The following is a 15,431-nucleotide window of genomic DNA, read 5'->3' on the forward strand; positions in this document are numbered from 1 at the left end:
GAGGAAGAGTAGGACTAGGAGAAATGAAGATTACCCGTAAGTAATCAGAGCAATTTCACTAAAGGGAACTTGCCCACTCACACTGAAGCGGCTATTTCCCATCTGAGAAATTGTCCTAACAACCGATGGTCCGTTTCTCGGATGGGAACAAGTATCAACCCTTATGCCTTGCTCCAAAATGGCGGCCATCTTGGAACGGGAGTGTTTTCTACTGAATATAGGAGGTTGTCGCCCATTAGGCTTAGGCTAAGGTAGACTAGAATAGCATATTGCTGGAATTGAGCAAGCTAGTAAAGCCGTCTCGCAGCTCGAGTCCTATTTCTTTGTTAATGTTGGGCGTGTTCTGGTCCGTGTGATGTTGAGCCTTAGTCAGTGTGGGTGAGCGTTTAACTGCTGGTTTCCGAAGTGGCATTAAGTTTTAAGCCATAGTGTCACACGAGTTCCTCTGGCAATTAAGAGACATTATGATGCTTCTCCGGAGGTAGGTGAAACAAACCCCGATTTTCAGCTGGTGCAATGGCTATGTGCGGTGTCTAGCTCTGCTAATTATTAGTGATGTGTGATCATGTATGCCGCGTTGGAATGGGCTCGATACCCACTGAAATATTCTCAAGCTCCTCATAAATGATGCTACTTAAAAGAAAGCTCCGAAAAGTTGGCATGTTTGTGTTTTCGTACCATTATCCTTTTATCATTATATTAAGCACGGCCGTAATACAGGGTGCGGAGCAACCTCGCACAATTCTCTAGGACACAAAATCCACCACTGGCGAGTGTTATGGGTAATTTTGTGTCCAGTTGAATGTTACTGCACATTTTGTATCCTGAGTGTCAGCCTCGTGCCTTCGGGATAAAACAGCTTCTCCTCCCCAATACTTGCTTCATTTTCTTTCCCCTTTTTATGAACGAGTCAGTAGAAGCAGCAAAGCTTAGATTGCGTTTTTTCCCCTGCTGATTGTCACTGCTGCCATGGTGTTCACAGTGACATTCAAGTTAATGTGACAGTACAGGGCTATGAAACTGTACACTGTATGTGCAGGTTTTAAATCTTGAACAGAAAAATGCATTGTGCCAAACCGTGGACGCTTTATGTATGTTTATTTAAACTTTGATTTTCAAAGAGGAAAGGGACATTGCAAAACACCTGTGCATAAGAAACCAAACTGTCACGTTTTCAAGTTAACATATTTCAAATCTATGCCTACAAGGTAACAAACAATCATCCCCTTCCGGTTTTATGACTATTTTTTTATTAAGTGCATACAGGAGTCATTCAGCGTCCTTTCGCACACAACACACAGTTATATATTTATAATACACAAAACCGCATGAACCATTCTAAACCCATGTTACTCAAAAGCAAACCTCTCATTCTAAAAGAAAAAAGCACCATTTCATTGATAGCCATTTCTGCGTATTTGACAAGTGAATCACAGCATCAAATAGTCATTTAAACAATGTATACATGGAATGTATCTTTAGCCAAACTTGTAAAAGTCAGACGCATTAATAATATGGCACTCTGCACAATATAGAGTGCTCCAGAACTGGTCAGAGCCATGGCTGACACATTTCGCGTATCCTTTTGCATAAGGGGCACGGAGGGCCTAAAAATTGGTCAGTACGTGGCAGGTGTTAGGGAGAATCTTCATTTTGGAGCTACATTCCTCTCACCTTAGAGACCCCCAGCTCTTTTGCTGGACTTTAGGACTTTTACATTTTTCACTCGAGTGATTGAGCCCTTTTTCTCACTCTCTCATGTGTTTTGACCTGATTTGGATTATGTGTTTCCTTTGTTTTTTGAGTCTGACAAACTCCATAGGCATCTACTTTTTGTATGGTGACACAGAGCACCTTCAGTGCAGTGTCACAGATAAATCCTTTAGATTTCTCATAAGGTTTAAATATCTTGTTTGTGTGTGAACTACTGTTCCCAAGAATAGTAAGTGAAATTGACTTGATTGTTCACATTGGGGCGCATTGTTCACAAGGCTTTCTGGGGCCTGGGACCCACCTACCTGCAACGCTGTCTACCTAACTACTGTCCCTCACGGGCCCACCGCTCCTCTACCTCCAACCTTCTGCGAGAGAGCCGGTTTTCCAAGCAGAGATTTGGAGGGAGATCTTTATCCTCAGCAGGTGCCTTCCTCTGGAATAACCTCCCTGCCACCCTTGTCTTGAGCCAGATCTTATTAAATTCCGGAAACTCCTCAAGACTTTCCTCTTCTCCTTCTCTCCTTCTCTCTCCATCTACCTTGCTAACTTCTCGACTTTTTCCCTCTCTCCCTCCTCCTCCGTACAGCATGCTAACTGGCTGCCGGGTGTACCTCAGAGTCTCACTGGTCCCCGGTACCCCTTCCAGTCCTCCCTCTCACTTACCTCAGGGCCTACACCCTACCCCACTCATTGATCTGGCATTTAGAATGCACTTGAGAAATTAACCCAAGAGTGGCTCTCTCTGCACTTGACCCAGTCTCAACCGACCAGGTGCACTTGATCCTCCACCTCCCTTTGACCCTCCGTGCACTTGCTAGATCCGTACGCACTGCGCCGCAGATCGTATGTCTGTTCTCCCTTGTCGTCATCCCTTAATTGCACTGTCTAAATCTGCAGAATTGCTGTCAGGCCTATTTGCTGTCCTCCAATCATAAATGTACTTTTTACGCACTTACTCAGCCTGTGCAGACTATTATAGTCTCTAACGCATTTATTTACCGCTTTGAAACCACTCACGTTTTGGAACAGGTTCGATGGAAGGACAAACTAAAGATCTGGGTATGTTATATTGACTATGTTTTTGGGATATGGCAAGATACAAGAGAACCACTCAATGATTTTCTTCTATACATCAACAGCATAGATCAACAAATCCAATTTACTTAAGAAATAGGTGACCATGGAATATACACTACCTGGATGTGAAAGTAAATGTACAGAACCAACATATTATCACTTCTTTACATGTTAAACCTATATATAGGAATAACTTATTAAACCGCATGAGCTTCCATCCACATAAGACTTGGGCAACCTACCTTATGGCCAAATGCTAAGTGATCAAGAAGACTTTGAAACAGAACTAACTAAATTTCACAGGAAACTACAAGAACGTGGCTACCCGGAAAAAGATCTAAAGGTAGCATCTGACAAGGTAGCTATCAAATCCAGAGCCAGCACCTTGGTACCTGTCATGATTCCTGCCCCTCATGTCACCAGCCCTCCAATGTCAGGCTGGAGCCAGGCCACCATCACCTACATGGCCCTCAAGGGCCTCTCCATCCCTCCAAAGACCCACTTGGAGTCAGACTTGACGCTTGTGGCACCCAACTCACTCACTCCCATAGGATAACATTGGGGATTGGACTTGTAGTGCATTGATGGGGACAAGATGGATGCCCCCACACATTTCGATTCCCAGAACTGCATGTGCAGTCTAGTCTTTTGGGTGTGGTTCAGCCCAGAGATCCTGGGATACCCAGAGACTATTTAAGCCATGCCCAGGCTGAGAAACATGCTTTGCGTTTTCTGCACCTGCAGCGCGACACCGTGTTCGGATCGGTCTCCAGTAGGCCTGCATCTTTCTTCTGCGCTCAGCTCCTGCAAGAACAAGAACACCGTTAGGAACAGCCTTACCTTGCGGTGCTTCTGCCCATCATTCATCGCTCCTTCTGTTCTGCGGGCATCTTCGGCGGTGTCATCCCCATCCCGGCACGCCGCGTCCTACGGAAAAGGGAAAAGAACAGAAAAAAGACATTAGTAAGCACTCAGCAAATCTTTGCTTATTTTTAAAGACTGTACGAGCTTCAAACGATTACCTGAATCCCAGTCGCTCTGGGGGAACTCTGTCTCCGGAACTTCTCATCTATCTGCAAGAGGGAAAAGAAACTCCAGGTTAGCGTGGAAACATCTAGAGGCGCCGCATACCGCGCTTACACACCGCATTTCTTCTTCCTAACCGGCATCCACGCTGAAAACGTTGCAGCACCTAAAAGACACAGAGAAAAAACTCAGTTCAATCCAAATACGAAAGGGGCGCATCGCGCTCTCACTCACCGTCAGCGCTACTCATCTCAGCAGCATGCCGGCCATCATCTAAGGAAGGAAAGGAACGAAGTTAGAGAACTGTTCAAAAGACTCATTATACTTGCCTGTCGGACTCCCGCCAGTGAAGTAACTAGGCAGCAACGAGCCTGCATCAATCAACGCGCCCCTGTGCTGAAAGCAGTACGGCAAGCACACTTTCCAAGAAAACAAGGTGAGCTTTGGATCAAAGGGAAGGGTTGGACCCCGGGGAAGAAGGTGTTCAAGCACACAGAGACAATAGGGAGTTAAACTCTACCAATCCTGTGTTTCAGGCCCAGTCTCCAGTCGAGTAGACTCCAGGGAAGGGTTTGAGGTCGTAAGAGGTCAGAACAGGCTGAGTAACGTCCCCGTGGATACCAGGTGAGCGTTACAGTACCCAAATCTAAACCAGAAGCACCAACGATGGTGTCTGTATGCAAGTTTTCAACACAGAGCTTGCAGCTCAATTCCTAACAAATGACCAAAGATCTGTTTACCACCAAACCTGTGTTTGCATATTAAAGGACAAGCAATTTGAGAGACCTTCTAGTGAACACCAGAGAATCCCTAAACACAAGAAAACTGGAACATAGTCATGTCTTAACTGCAGTTACTGCAATTATATAATTAAAGATGGAGTTGTTTTACATCCTTGCACAGTTGGAAAAAAATCACATTGAGATGCTTTGCGACATGCAATACAGAAAACAGTATATATTGCATACGCTTCCCATGCAGCATTTATTACGTGGGCAAAACCAACCGGAAATTAAGAATACGGATGAATGAACATAAATCGTGCATAAGAAACGGGAACAGCAACTCATACGTAGCCAGACATTTCAATGAGAAAAACCACAGCGTGGCACAACTCAAGTTCCAGACATTAGAGGACATTGAGAACCCCAAACTACATATGGACATAAAGAAAAAACAGGGAGGCCTACTGGATTGATCGATTGGACACACTAGTACCACGAGGAATGGGACCTTAACTATTTTTTTTTATGATCAGAACCTAGTACCATGGACACACTACAGAACAACCCCGTTCTGAATGCTTAACCACACACTAAGCACTATCTAGTTTGCACACTCCAGCGAGGCACAGTGAGTGTGTCTCTCACAACCACATTTAAGCCTACACAGTTGACTCTAGTCATTGTAGATATCACATTTAGGCTAAGACATACCACATATACCTTGTTGACCACAAGCAATCTATGCTATTCACCTTTAGATATGATAAAAGCACGCAATCCTTTGACGGCTCGGAGAGATGTCTGTCCAGTCTAACTACATTCTTTCAATAAGTTGTAAAGCACTCCATATGACGCACGCGGATCGCTAAGTTCGATCATGCAACATCACCAACCACACTTTCAATGAGTAAGTGGGTTCCCCACTTATGAAAGGTACAGACTCATCACATGAGTTCAGCTGATCAGAATGACATTGCAACATCTACTGCCTTGCTAATGCACATGCACCCCAAGAGGATTGACCCTATGTGAACGGCCATGTGGTTTAGTATCGTTGCCTTGGCAATGTAACTTCCTGTGTCTAGTATTGCTTCTTTGACAACGAAATTCATTCAGTGTCATAGATCATATTGACATCAGACAATGAAGTGCATAATAAGCTATCAGTTCAGATCATCTGTATGATCTGAACTGATATTGTAATACAAGCAGTCACGCGAATGCTTAAGTTAGTACCCATTCCAAGATGGCTGATCATGCTTAGCATCGTTACCATGACAACATAACTCACCTGGAGCTGTAGATAAGTGTGAGAACATGATGCAGACAAATGCATTACACTATCATGACAGACACACAATTACCATTTAAGATTAGTGTACAATTTGAATATTTCTATGCACGCAGCTCGGCGCAAGCTTATTGGCATTACCCAATCCAAGATGGCCGGCCATCTTGTTTAGCAATGTTGCCTAGACAACGTAACTTATTAGATTGTGAAGACGCGACGCTGCAGAACAGACGGTCTGCGGTACGAGTGCCCTCAGACATTAGCGATCCCTTTCAAAAGGTAAGAACAATGGTTTTAGTAATCAAATAGCAGATCTATACTCTGGCACTTAATGAGAACTAACAAGGCTTTTTCATACTTATTTGATCATAGGAGAGATCGCGAGTGCACCGCACTGCATGGTCAGAAGAGGCAAATCTGCATACAGGTCAGAACCACTACCACAGTGAATGGGTGGTTGAGCATTGTTATATAGACATTAAAAAATAAGAGTAACAGGCTCACAGTGAATTAATGGTGGAGGTGGATTATAAGCATACCCTAGCTTTTAACTGACACACAAGGTGAACTCCATAACAGAGATATTTCGTATTCAACAATATCTTGAGACACTGCTGAACAATTTGAATTGAAAACAAATAGTGTGATTACACACACATGTGAAACTAAAGAGCTCAATGAAATTCATGTGTTTTGTTCCCCCATTTGTTTCTCTATATGTTAAACTTTCTTCACAGGTTTTCTCAATGTGGGTACCCTGTCATTACATGATGCCTAATGCTATGCAATTTATGAATATGATGTGCAGTGATTAATTGAGATAAGACTAGGCCCTGACGAAGGATTGTATCCGAAATGCATTGGCCACACAGTCATTGTTTGCTTAAATAAATTTCGAAGATATTCTGGTGAATAATAACCAATATAAAGGATTAAAACTTCAGTTTTCAAGTCATTCTTTACCGAAGGCACTATCAGAAATTAAATAAACCCCCAGTGGGAAACAAGGGTGTGCGGCCCACACCAAAGGCTATCTAGCCTAGGGCTCCAGTCACATTTATGTGCCTCACACCGTGGCACACAATAGTGGGTTGCACCCCACCAACTATACTACAATTAACGAACAGAACCAATTTGAACTATCATAAAACAATCTGAAACGGACAGTGCCCTCTCATCATTATTTCTGTAGGTTCTCGAAACTCCCCTGTCCTTTGTCTTTAGGAATGACTCGAGGCACCCAGTCCTGATTGCCTGGCTGTCCTTGCAGGACAGCCACCCTGCTGTTTGAGTAACAGCTAAGCTGTGCAGAAACCTGCTTAAAAGGCGAGGGTTTTGGGACTGAAGACAGTCGACCACTGGGAAGAACAACCTGACGAAGAAACGATGAACGAAGCTTGCTGCATCCTCCTGGACTGTTGAACTGCCCAGTGAAGCCCTGCTGCTGTGCTGAAACTCCTTTTTCTGATCAACAAGAGATGCTCCAGAAGGGACGACTTCTTCCCTTTGGTTAGTGGGACCAACTAACCCTGAGACTAACTCCACTGGCCCACCTTCCCCGACTGGCTGTACTTCTTTGCTGCTGCTGGAACCGAGTGCCAGGGGTCGAGAAATCCATAGTCGAGTGTAACCTCTGTGATCCGTCCAGGAGTCTCCCCAGGACACTCAAAGGACAAGACGTGCTTGAGTCCCCTCTCCAGAGTGCAGGACTCGGGGAGTAAAGGAAGCCCAACCGGTATCCAAGATCCTCGGTGGTGCCGTTTACCAAGCGCTGAAACTGCAAAGTGCCACTGACCTGAAAAGAGCCTGTGTCTGCCTCTGAATTACTGCCGCAGGAGTCCTCCAGATGTCCTCCCTCTTGTCCCCATGACCAAGGCCCAGGAACCCAGGATCTGCATCGCTGCAACCAGACAAAAGCCAGCTGGACCACTCTTCAAACCTAAGGTACTGTCTGGACTGGGGGTACTTGCCTCTGTGCCTTTGGCTTTGCTCTTCTGAGTTGAGACTTGCAGTAGCTGCTTTTCTACAGTTGCTTCCAGCTCTACCTTTCACAATTGTAACAGCTTGTGACCCTACAGTGATTTTTCTTCAACAAACTCTCTAACTTTGAGCAAGACTTTGCTATCTAAGAAGTGCCTCAGCTCCACAGACTGTGCTCCAAATGACTTTGACTGTCCTGGCTCCCTGCAGACTCCTCTAGTCCATTTGACTTTGATTCTTACTGTCCCTCATAGCTGATAACTTGGTATTATTGCTGGGAAAGGTTTTTATCTAGACTTCATTGGAAGATTGAAAGTGCTCACATGCTCCGAGAACCTGTTTAACCTTTTTCCTTCCCTTAACCTTTCCTTTCTGCAAACCTTAGAATGTACAAAGTGTACTAATGATATATAAATGCCATTACCGTCCCAGTTAGTGAAGTCACCTCAGGGTGTAGGAATAGTGTAAGAAGCATCCCTAAAGAGTATCTACTAGCTTTGTGTTGATTCTGGAAAAGTATTTTAAAGTATATTTGATTGTTACCTACATTGCTCTTTTTTAAAGAATGCTTATTTAAAAACGACTGATAAATAATTATTTATAACAAAAACCTTGACTATAAGTGTTACTTGGCTACTTGTATTTGTGGATTTCATTGCTACACCTCTACAGCTCACATTTACCCCTCGTGAGATAAGCCTGGCTGATCAGTCACACTACCTTTTGTAGTACAGGCCTATACCAATAGGTGGGTTACCTAATGCCAAGAGGACAAGGGTTGTGTAGCCTCCCACAGGGTTACTACAGCAATTCTTGCCTAACAGCAAGCTATTTCAACTTGTGTAGCACAGAGGTAACAAATGCGTTCCTCCATGTTTATACCCCTCCAAGCTCCCGTATTTGTTAACACCAGAAGCAATTTGAACCGAATGTGCAAAATAAAGCGTGTTAGAGCAGGTAGGCAGAGTATTTCCCCGGGGAGTCCCCGAATAGACCCTGATGTGTATAAACAGCATATTTGGGAATTTCTGCCAACATACTCGGAGGATGCACGGTGAAACAAACTCGATTTGCAACCCAGATAGCTAAAAAATAAGGGAATATCAAACATCTCTAAACAAGATAGATTAATGTCCTGACAATGACTTCCCACCCTCAGTTTTATGACTGATTATGACTACAGGGGAGGTTGGTTAATACAGGAGAGGCGGAAGGATCTGTGTAGTATCCAGGAATCGAGTTTAGGAGGGCATAGACGGGACCAGAGGAGGAAATAAGGGGGCCCATAAATGGGGCAAGTGAATGCCAGTTGACGGGGGCGAAGTCGACCAAAATGACCCTGGGGAAGTAAAAATGGTGCAGAAAAAACATTCACTATTCTTCTGACACCAGTTTTATCATTGTGCCAAGAGATCATGCAGTGGACAGCATTGGGAATGGAAGTGCCAGAATATAACTGAATTGGCTGCAAGGTGTGTTATTATTTTATTATTACTTAAACAATTCAGCATTAAAAAAAAAGTCCATACATATTATTTCACGACAGCTTCACATCGGGGCCTTCAAGATACAAAGGTTGTTTCCTCCTGTACCCTATTCCCTGACAAGATTATCTCGTTCCATTTCCCTCATTTCTGCTTTCTCCGAAAATAATCTTGAGTCTAAAAATCGGTGAGCCATGTTGTCTGCCTTTGGTTTAGCTACAGGTTTCCACTGCATCCTACCACATTGCTACCTCTTTCAGTAATCCCCAAACTCCAGCTACATATTGTTGGGGTGGGCAGCAAAGGTCCCAACTCTAAAGAGGTGTTCATGTTGCTCACTCATATTTGTCTCTGGGGGTGCAGTCAACTGAGTGCAATATTACAATTTCATATGTATCCAGTGTAGTTTAAATGTGAATGGGATGTGCTACTTTTTGTTTAAAGTTGATAGACTTACACGTGTGTAGAAGGTTAAAATGCTAAAACTGCTAAATGAAATATAAACATGATTCAGACATAATATGCTATGGAATGCCCAGAAACTTGCAACAAGGAGTTTCATAATGCACTTGCGATGAAAGGGGGGGGGGGGGATCTGACATGAAAGAGTCATTGGGAAGGTGAAACAAGAGTTCTTAAACATGCATGCCCACTGAGATACACATAGGGAATTTATCGATCTATGTGTTGTGCTTTCTTTATAAAATTATTAAAACTGTAGCTGGGAGGTCACAGGATGAATTCTGAGTGTTTGGGAATGACTAGTTTTGCAGGCTTGAAGTTTGAAGGAGAAGCAATGATTAACCAAGCAAATGGTCAGCTCTTGAACAGGACCATGTTTATGGCTTGTAATTCTGTACAGGGCCATTGTAATCTCGTTTTAGTGCATGGGAATTTGCAGAGTGACCTTGCGATTTGTATTGACCAGTAATAAACGAGAAGTAAAGTGACGCTAAAGGCCAAAGTGATCGATACCCAGGGGTTTGTTGTATTCTCAGATGTGCTGTGCATGCTGAAATGGTAGTCATTTAGATTAGAATGTTCCACAGCGTCAGTAAAATTGGGGTGGATGAGATGGTTGTCAGTTCAAAGTGAACCTGTTTATTCAGCTTTCCTCATATTGCTAGACGTATCCATGGGAACCATGTGCAATTACATATAAGGTTAAAAGGTTTCAGGCAGGGGGCGCTGTTGTCCGCTAGCGAGATGGCTGCCTGAACCATGTGCTCCGCAGCTCGAGGACGCTGCACCAGGGTAAACCCCTTCCTGTGCACTGTATACTTCGCTACTTGCTGGAGACTTCCCTGTAGTGCTTAGCTAGCCTACATGGAAGAGGGGTGAATTCCCACCCGTTGCTGCTACTATACCTCTTTACCTTTTACACCCCGCCCTGTCTGGCATAGTCCCACTCTGGTATCACACCTACCATCCTTATAAGCAGCATTGCCATGGCTAAAGACGGGGCAAGAAACCAAGCTCCATAAACATGTTAGCAAAGACCAACGCCACAGTGCCGGGGGAAGAGGACAAGGGTGTGATGGGCCCCTATCAACCTGCAGGAGGGGGGTCCATGGAGATACAACGGATGAGGGACTTAATGCTTAACACAAAACTTGACATCAGCGGCACTATAAGGTTTGCATGGAGAAGACTGATACTCGTGTCGCAGAGGTTGAAACCAGAGTTGGGCTGGCTGAAGATATCATCCTCCTACTCAGAACAGACCTTACAGCACTCACCAAGCAGGTACAAATAGTCAGCAAGAAAAATATGATTTGGAGTCCCGGCCGCGTCGTTACAACATGCGTATAATTGGTGTCCCAGAGAATAACATTGCCAGCTCCATGGAAGACTTTGTGGAGCGCACTCTTCTCCCTGCTGGACGGCCCCTAACTCTTGCCTCAATTCACAATAGAAAGTACACATTGCGCGCTGATCACAAACGAAATCTGGTGCCCCTCCGTGCCCAATTGTCACCAGATTATTGAACTATCGAAATAAGTATGCGTTGCTGCGGGCTGCTAGGGCCAAAGGCGAGCTCCTTCTTGGATCCAGTAGAATCCACCTGTACCCAGACTTTTCCATCGCAGTCCAACAGGAGCGGGTGTCTTTCATGGCTGTTAAAAAGAGGCTATGCGACCTCTGTGTCCGGTACGCCATGCTGTTCCCTGCCAAATTGAGAATAGGACACTCGGATAAAGTGTATTTCTTTACAATCCCTGAGGAAGCGACGAAGTTACTGGAACAACATTCCCCAGATCATCTTGCTTTTCAAATCACGATACAGGCTGCTAGATACAATGGCCACTGCTGTGGACCTGGTGTGTAACTCATCATAAGCGTGATGGTGCTTGACCTAGGTCACTGTCTCCTGTCCCCTCCTCGCAACGGCTCGAACAGTAGTGCATTTTACACTTGTTAATCATTGACCCGCTATGTGGCGGGCTGCAATGAGCCCAATGTGCCTTTCCTATCTCTGGTAGCCGACTGTGCTTACTGTCACCTCACATTACAGGACATACAGTATTTTACCTGTCAACCATACACTTGCCCTAGTCTCTCCCGGGGATGGTTTTTTCTGCATACCACAGTGCACCTAACACACACTACACTCTGTCCCAACATGCCGCAGACTGGGCTGTAAGGTGCGATCAGCCGTACCCCGCACCCCTGTGCGAAGTTGCATATGTTCTTGGTTACATAGTTCTCGGGAATTGGGAGGGCAGGGTTGATATGAAAATGCTAGACGGGACTGGCAGGGCTATTTCCGGGCAGTTGCCCACTATGGTATATCTCACAAGGTTCTCACTATCTGCCTACAATAGGGGTCACTAATTATCACTTGCAATGGCCGATTGCGGATAACTTACTCATGTGCATGAGCTGGAACATTAGGGGACTGGGTAACCACGCAAAAATGTGAAGGCTGCAACTGTACACCACAAGCCTAGCATTCTGTACAAGAAACACATGCTCTTTCAGCAGGTTGCATCAGGTTTGCCAGGTGCTGGGGAACACAGCGCTATTACACACAGTACTCCACACAAAGCCAAGTGGGGTTAAGATTGTAATCCACAAGCCATTGTCATTGTTATATGTACACATGTTGACCGCCCCCCGCCCACCCCCCCCCGGGGAGGTATGTATTGATATATGGTGTCCTTTCTTTATAGTTAGTCCTGCTTAATATCTATGGGTCTAATATAGACGACCCTGACTTTTATACCCAAATGGCTGTGGGGTGGGGATTTCAACACCATATTGTACCTAAACATAGACAGGTCTGGGAGCAAGGCCAGGCAACTGACTAGATCTGCCTGTACTGTACTCAATAGGCAGACTGAACTAGGGGTTGTGGACGTCTGGAGACTGCTACTGTCATGCCTGCGCCATGGGCGCATACATTGGCGATCAATATGGACTAATTGTTATTCATTTATATGCGGGAAACTCTTGGATCAACCGCTATTCACTTCTTGGACCTTATTTCCCATTTGCGAGACTTTGGTGCTTTTTTTACTTTTCCCAACAAACTACACTTACCACAATGCACTTGGCTATAACTATCTATTCCTGGCTATTCCTATTTGTCATCATTGGAACTACAATCCCCAGAAGCCCTAGGGATCGGCTCTGCTTCCATCAGCTCAGGAACAGAGAGGGAGGAGGCAGATTGTATGAAGGTGTGCTGATCCAGGTGCGACCAATTAGCCTGCCTCTGTGCTGGGCAGGGCGATATAAAAGCTGCTGTCTGCAGGGGCTCAGTCTCTTGCATTAAGAGTCCTTCCAGCACCTTTTTGCTTCGAGCTACGGATCTTTGTATGCGGTTCCTCCTTACTCCTGATTTGGATCCAGTGCCCTGCCGGGTTCTCTGCATTGCAGCCGATCATGCTCTGCTGCTTTCCAGCCTGCGCCTTTGCCCTTCCGGGCTCCTGCCTTGCAGCCGATCACGCTCAGCTGCTACCTTCCGCCTTTGTCTTCCAGGCTCCTGCCTTGCAGCCGATCACGCTCCGCTGCCTTCAACCTACAGCCTTCGTCCGCTGGGCTTCCTGCCTTGCAGCCTGCTACACCCTGCTGCCTACAGCCCTAGCCTTTTGGGCACCCTGCCTCACAGCCCTGCTTCTCTGGGCTTACTCCTTGCTGCCTGGTCCTTCTGGCTCCTTGCTGCGCAGCCTGCTTCTCTCTGCTGCCAACAGCCCTTGTCCTCGGAGCTTCCTACCTTGCAGCCGATAACGCTCCGCTGCTTGCTACCTACAGCCTTTGTCTGCTGGGTTCTCAGCCTAGCAGCCCTCTTCAGTCCTCTGCAGCCTTCTACAGTCAGTGGCCCTGCTCCCCTGGGCTCACTCCTTGCTGCCCGGCCCTTCTGGGCTCCTTGCCGTGCAGCCTGCTTTACTCCGCTGCCCTAAGCCCTTTCCCTCTGGGCTCCCTTACAGCCCTGCTCCTTTGGGCTTGCTCATTGCTTTCCTGCTCCTCTGAGCTCTCAACCTTATACCCGTCCTCTGCTATCCACAACAGTTTACCTACATATTTACTTTGTTATTGCAGTCCCCCTGTTTCCTGACTGCTTCTCCCTTGCTTTCTTCCTTGTTTTCAACCCTCTGTTCTTTATCCCTATCCAATCCTGTTATATGGCTTTCCCTTCATTTCCTTCTGCTAGTTTGCTTATCGACTTCCTTTTTCCTGGATTTGTCTGTTAGTGTCTTCTCTTGTACTGTTTGTAGACCCCTTTTGTACAGAGCTTGTCTGTTGGTTTCCGTCGGGCAACCTCTGCCCCTTCCCTTGTCTCGTTTCTGCGTTACAGACACCCATAGCTGCTGTTCCAAGCCATGAGCAGACAGCGTGGGCCTCTGTGATAGCAAACTGTGCAGAAGGCTAAAGTTTTTCCTAAGGTCCGTGGAATACTCTTTTCCTATATCTGCATACACCCCAAGAGGGAATCCATTCTGTTGTACCTTATTTCCTTGCTACACTTGCCTACTCTTCGTTCTCTTTACTTTCAGCTGTGTGTGTACTTATCTGTCCACCTTACTTTGGCACAACCACCCAAACCCTTCCTGGGTGTCCTGTGCCAGTCTTAACAAAGTGCCATCCGTGACAGCTACATCCTTAGCCTCGTGGCTGGACTTTTGAATCCACGGTCCACAACTCGCACTCCAGAATTGACCAGTGACTTGTCTCTGATACACTAATAGGCCATGTTGTGAAAGCAGACATTTTCTCTAGGTCGTACTCCGATCACTCCCCTGTTACCCTGGAAGTGACCTGGGGTGCCGCACCGTTCCCCAGACGCCCTTGGAGGCTTAAACCTCATGCGCTCGCAGACACCCTATTCAGAACTGAATTGAGGGAGCGTGTCGACTATTTCCTGATAAATACTGGCACGATAGATTCCCTTGCCACACTGTGCGATGCCATCAAAGCATGAATCCGTGGCATGGCACTAGCTAAGGAATCTGTGATTCATAAGGCAATCCACTGAGACGTACGGGAAAGCAAGACCTCACTTAAGCAACTTGAGGAGCAATACGCTGCTGAGCCCAACCCCACCACATTGACTGCAATTAAGGGTGCACTGGACATCGTCGGGACATGCCGATAGGGAGCGCATGTTTCTTGATAGCCCAGGATTGGCGAGGCAATACGGAGAAGGGGAGCGCCCGGGTAAGTTACTGGCTAGGCTGGTGCCGAAGGAGGAGGGGGAGACGTCACATCCCACTTATTGAGAACTCAGACGTGGTTTTAGTACACACTGAGATGGGAGGTTAATGATGTATTCTGCTCTTTTTATGCAATGCTCTATGCCAAAGGCATCAACGCGCCCAGCTCTGACGCAGCAGAGTTCTTAGACTGACTCACGTTGTCGGTTCTCTCCGATGACTCCAAACGGTCCCTCGACCTACCGATCGATGCAGCGGAAATAGAACGAGCCATTAATACCTTTCCTCCCGGCAAAGCCCCCGGCCCTGACGGCCTTACCATGGACTTCTACAAATGTTATAAGTCCCTCCTTGCACCCAAACTGTCTGCCCTCTGGGCCGAGGCCTATGTGAAGGGAGAGCTCCCTCCCACTTAGAGAAGCGGTCATCACAGTGCTCCTCAAACAGAGTAAGCCTCCTGAGCAATGCGGCTCTT

The 15,431-nt window shown here is 46.1% G+C and overlaps 1 protein-coding gene across 2 annotated transcripts in view; it reads left to right on the forward strand.

Moving 5' to 3' along the window:
• Positions 1-243: 243 nt before the first annotated feature.
• Positions 244-15,431, forward strand: part of ACOT9 (acyl-CoA thioesterase 9) — an 872,728-nt gene continuing 857,540 nt past the window's right edge. The window contains exon 1 of one of the 2 annotated variants that reach the window (XM_069639309.1): positions 244-481. In XM_069639309.1, coding sequence (XP_069495410.1) covers positions 465-481 — 17 coding nt within the window. In that variant the 5' untranslated portion in view covers positions 244-464. The remainder of the gene's footprint in view (positions 482-15,431) is intronic. The other variant, XM_069639308.1, reaches the window with a different exon arrangement.

The sequence above is a fragment of the Ambystoma mexicanum genome, chromosome 7q (genome assembly GCF_040938575.1).
Source record: "Ambystoma mexicanum isolate Mex_15411 chromosome 7q, UKY_AmexF1_1, whole genome shotgun sequence".
Lineage (NCBI taxonomy): Eukaryota > Metazoa > Chordata > Amphibia > Caudata > Ambystomatidae > Ambystoma > Ambystoma mexicanum.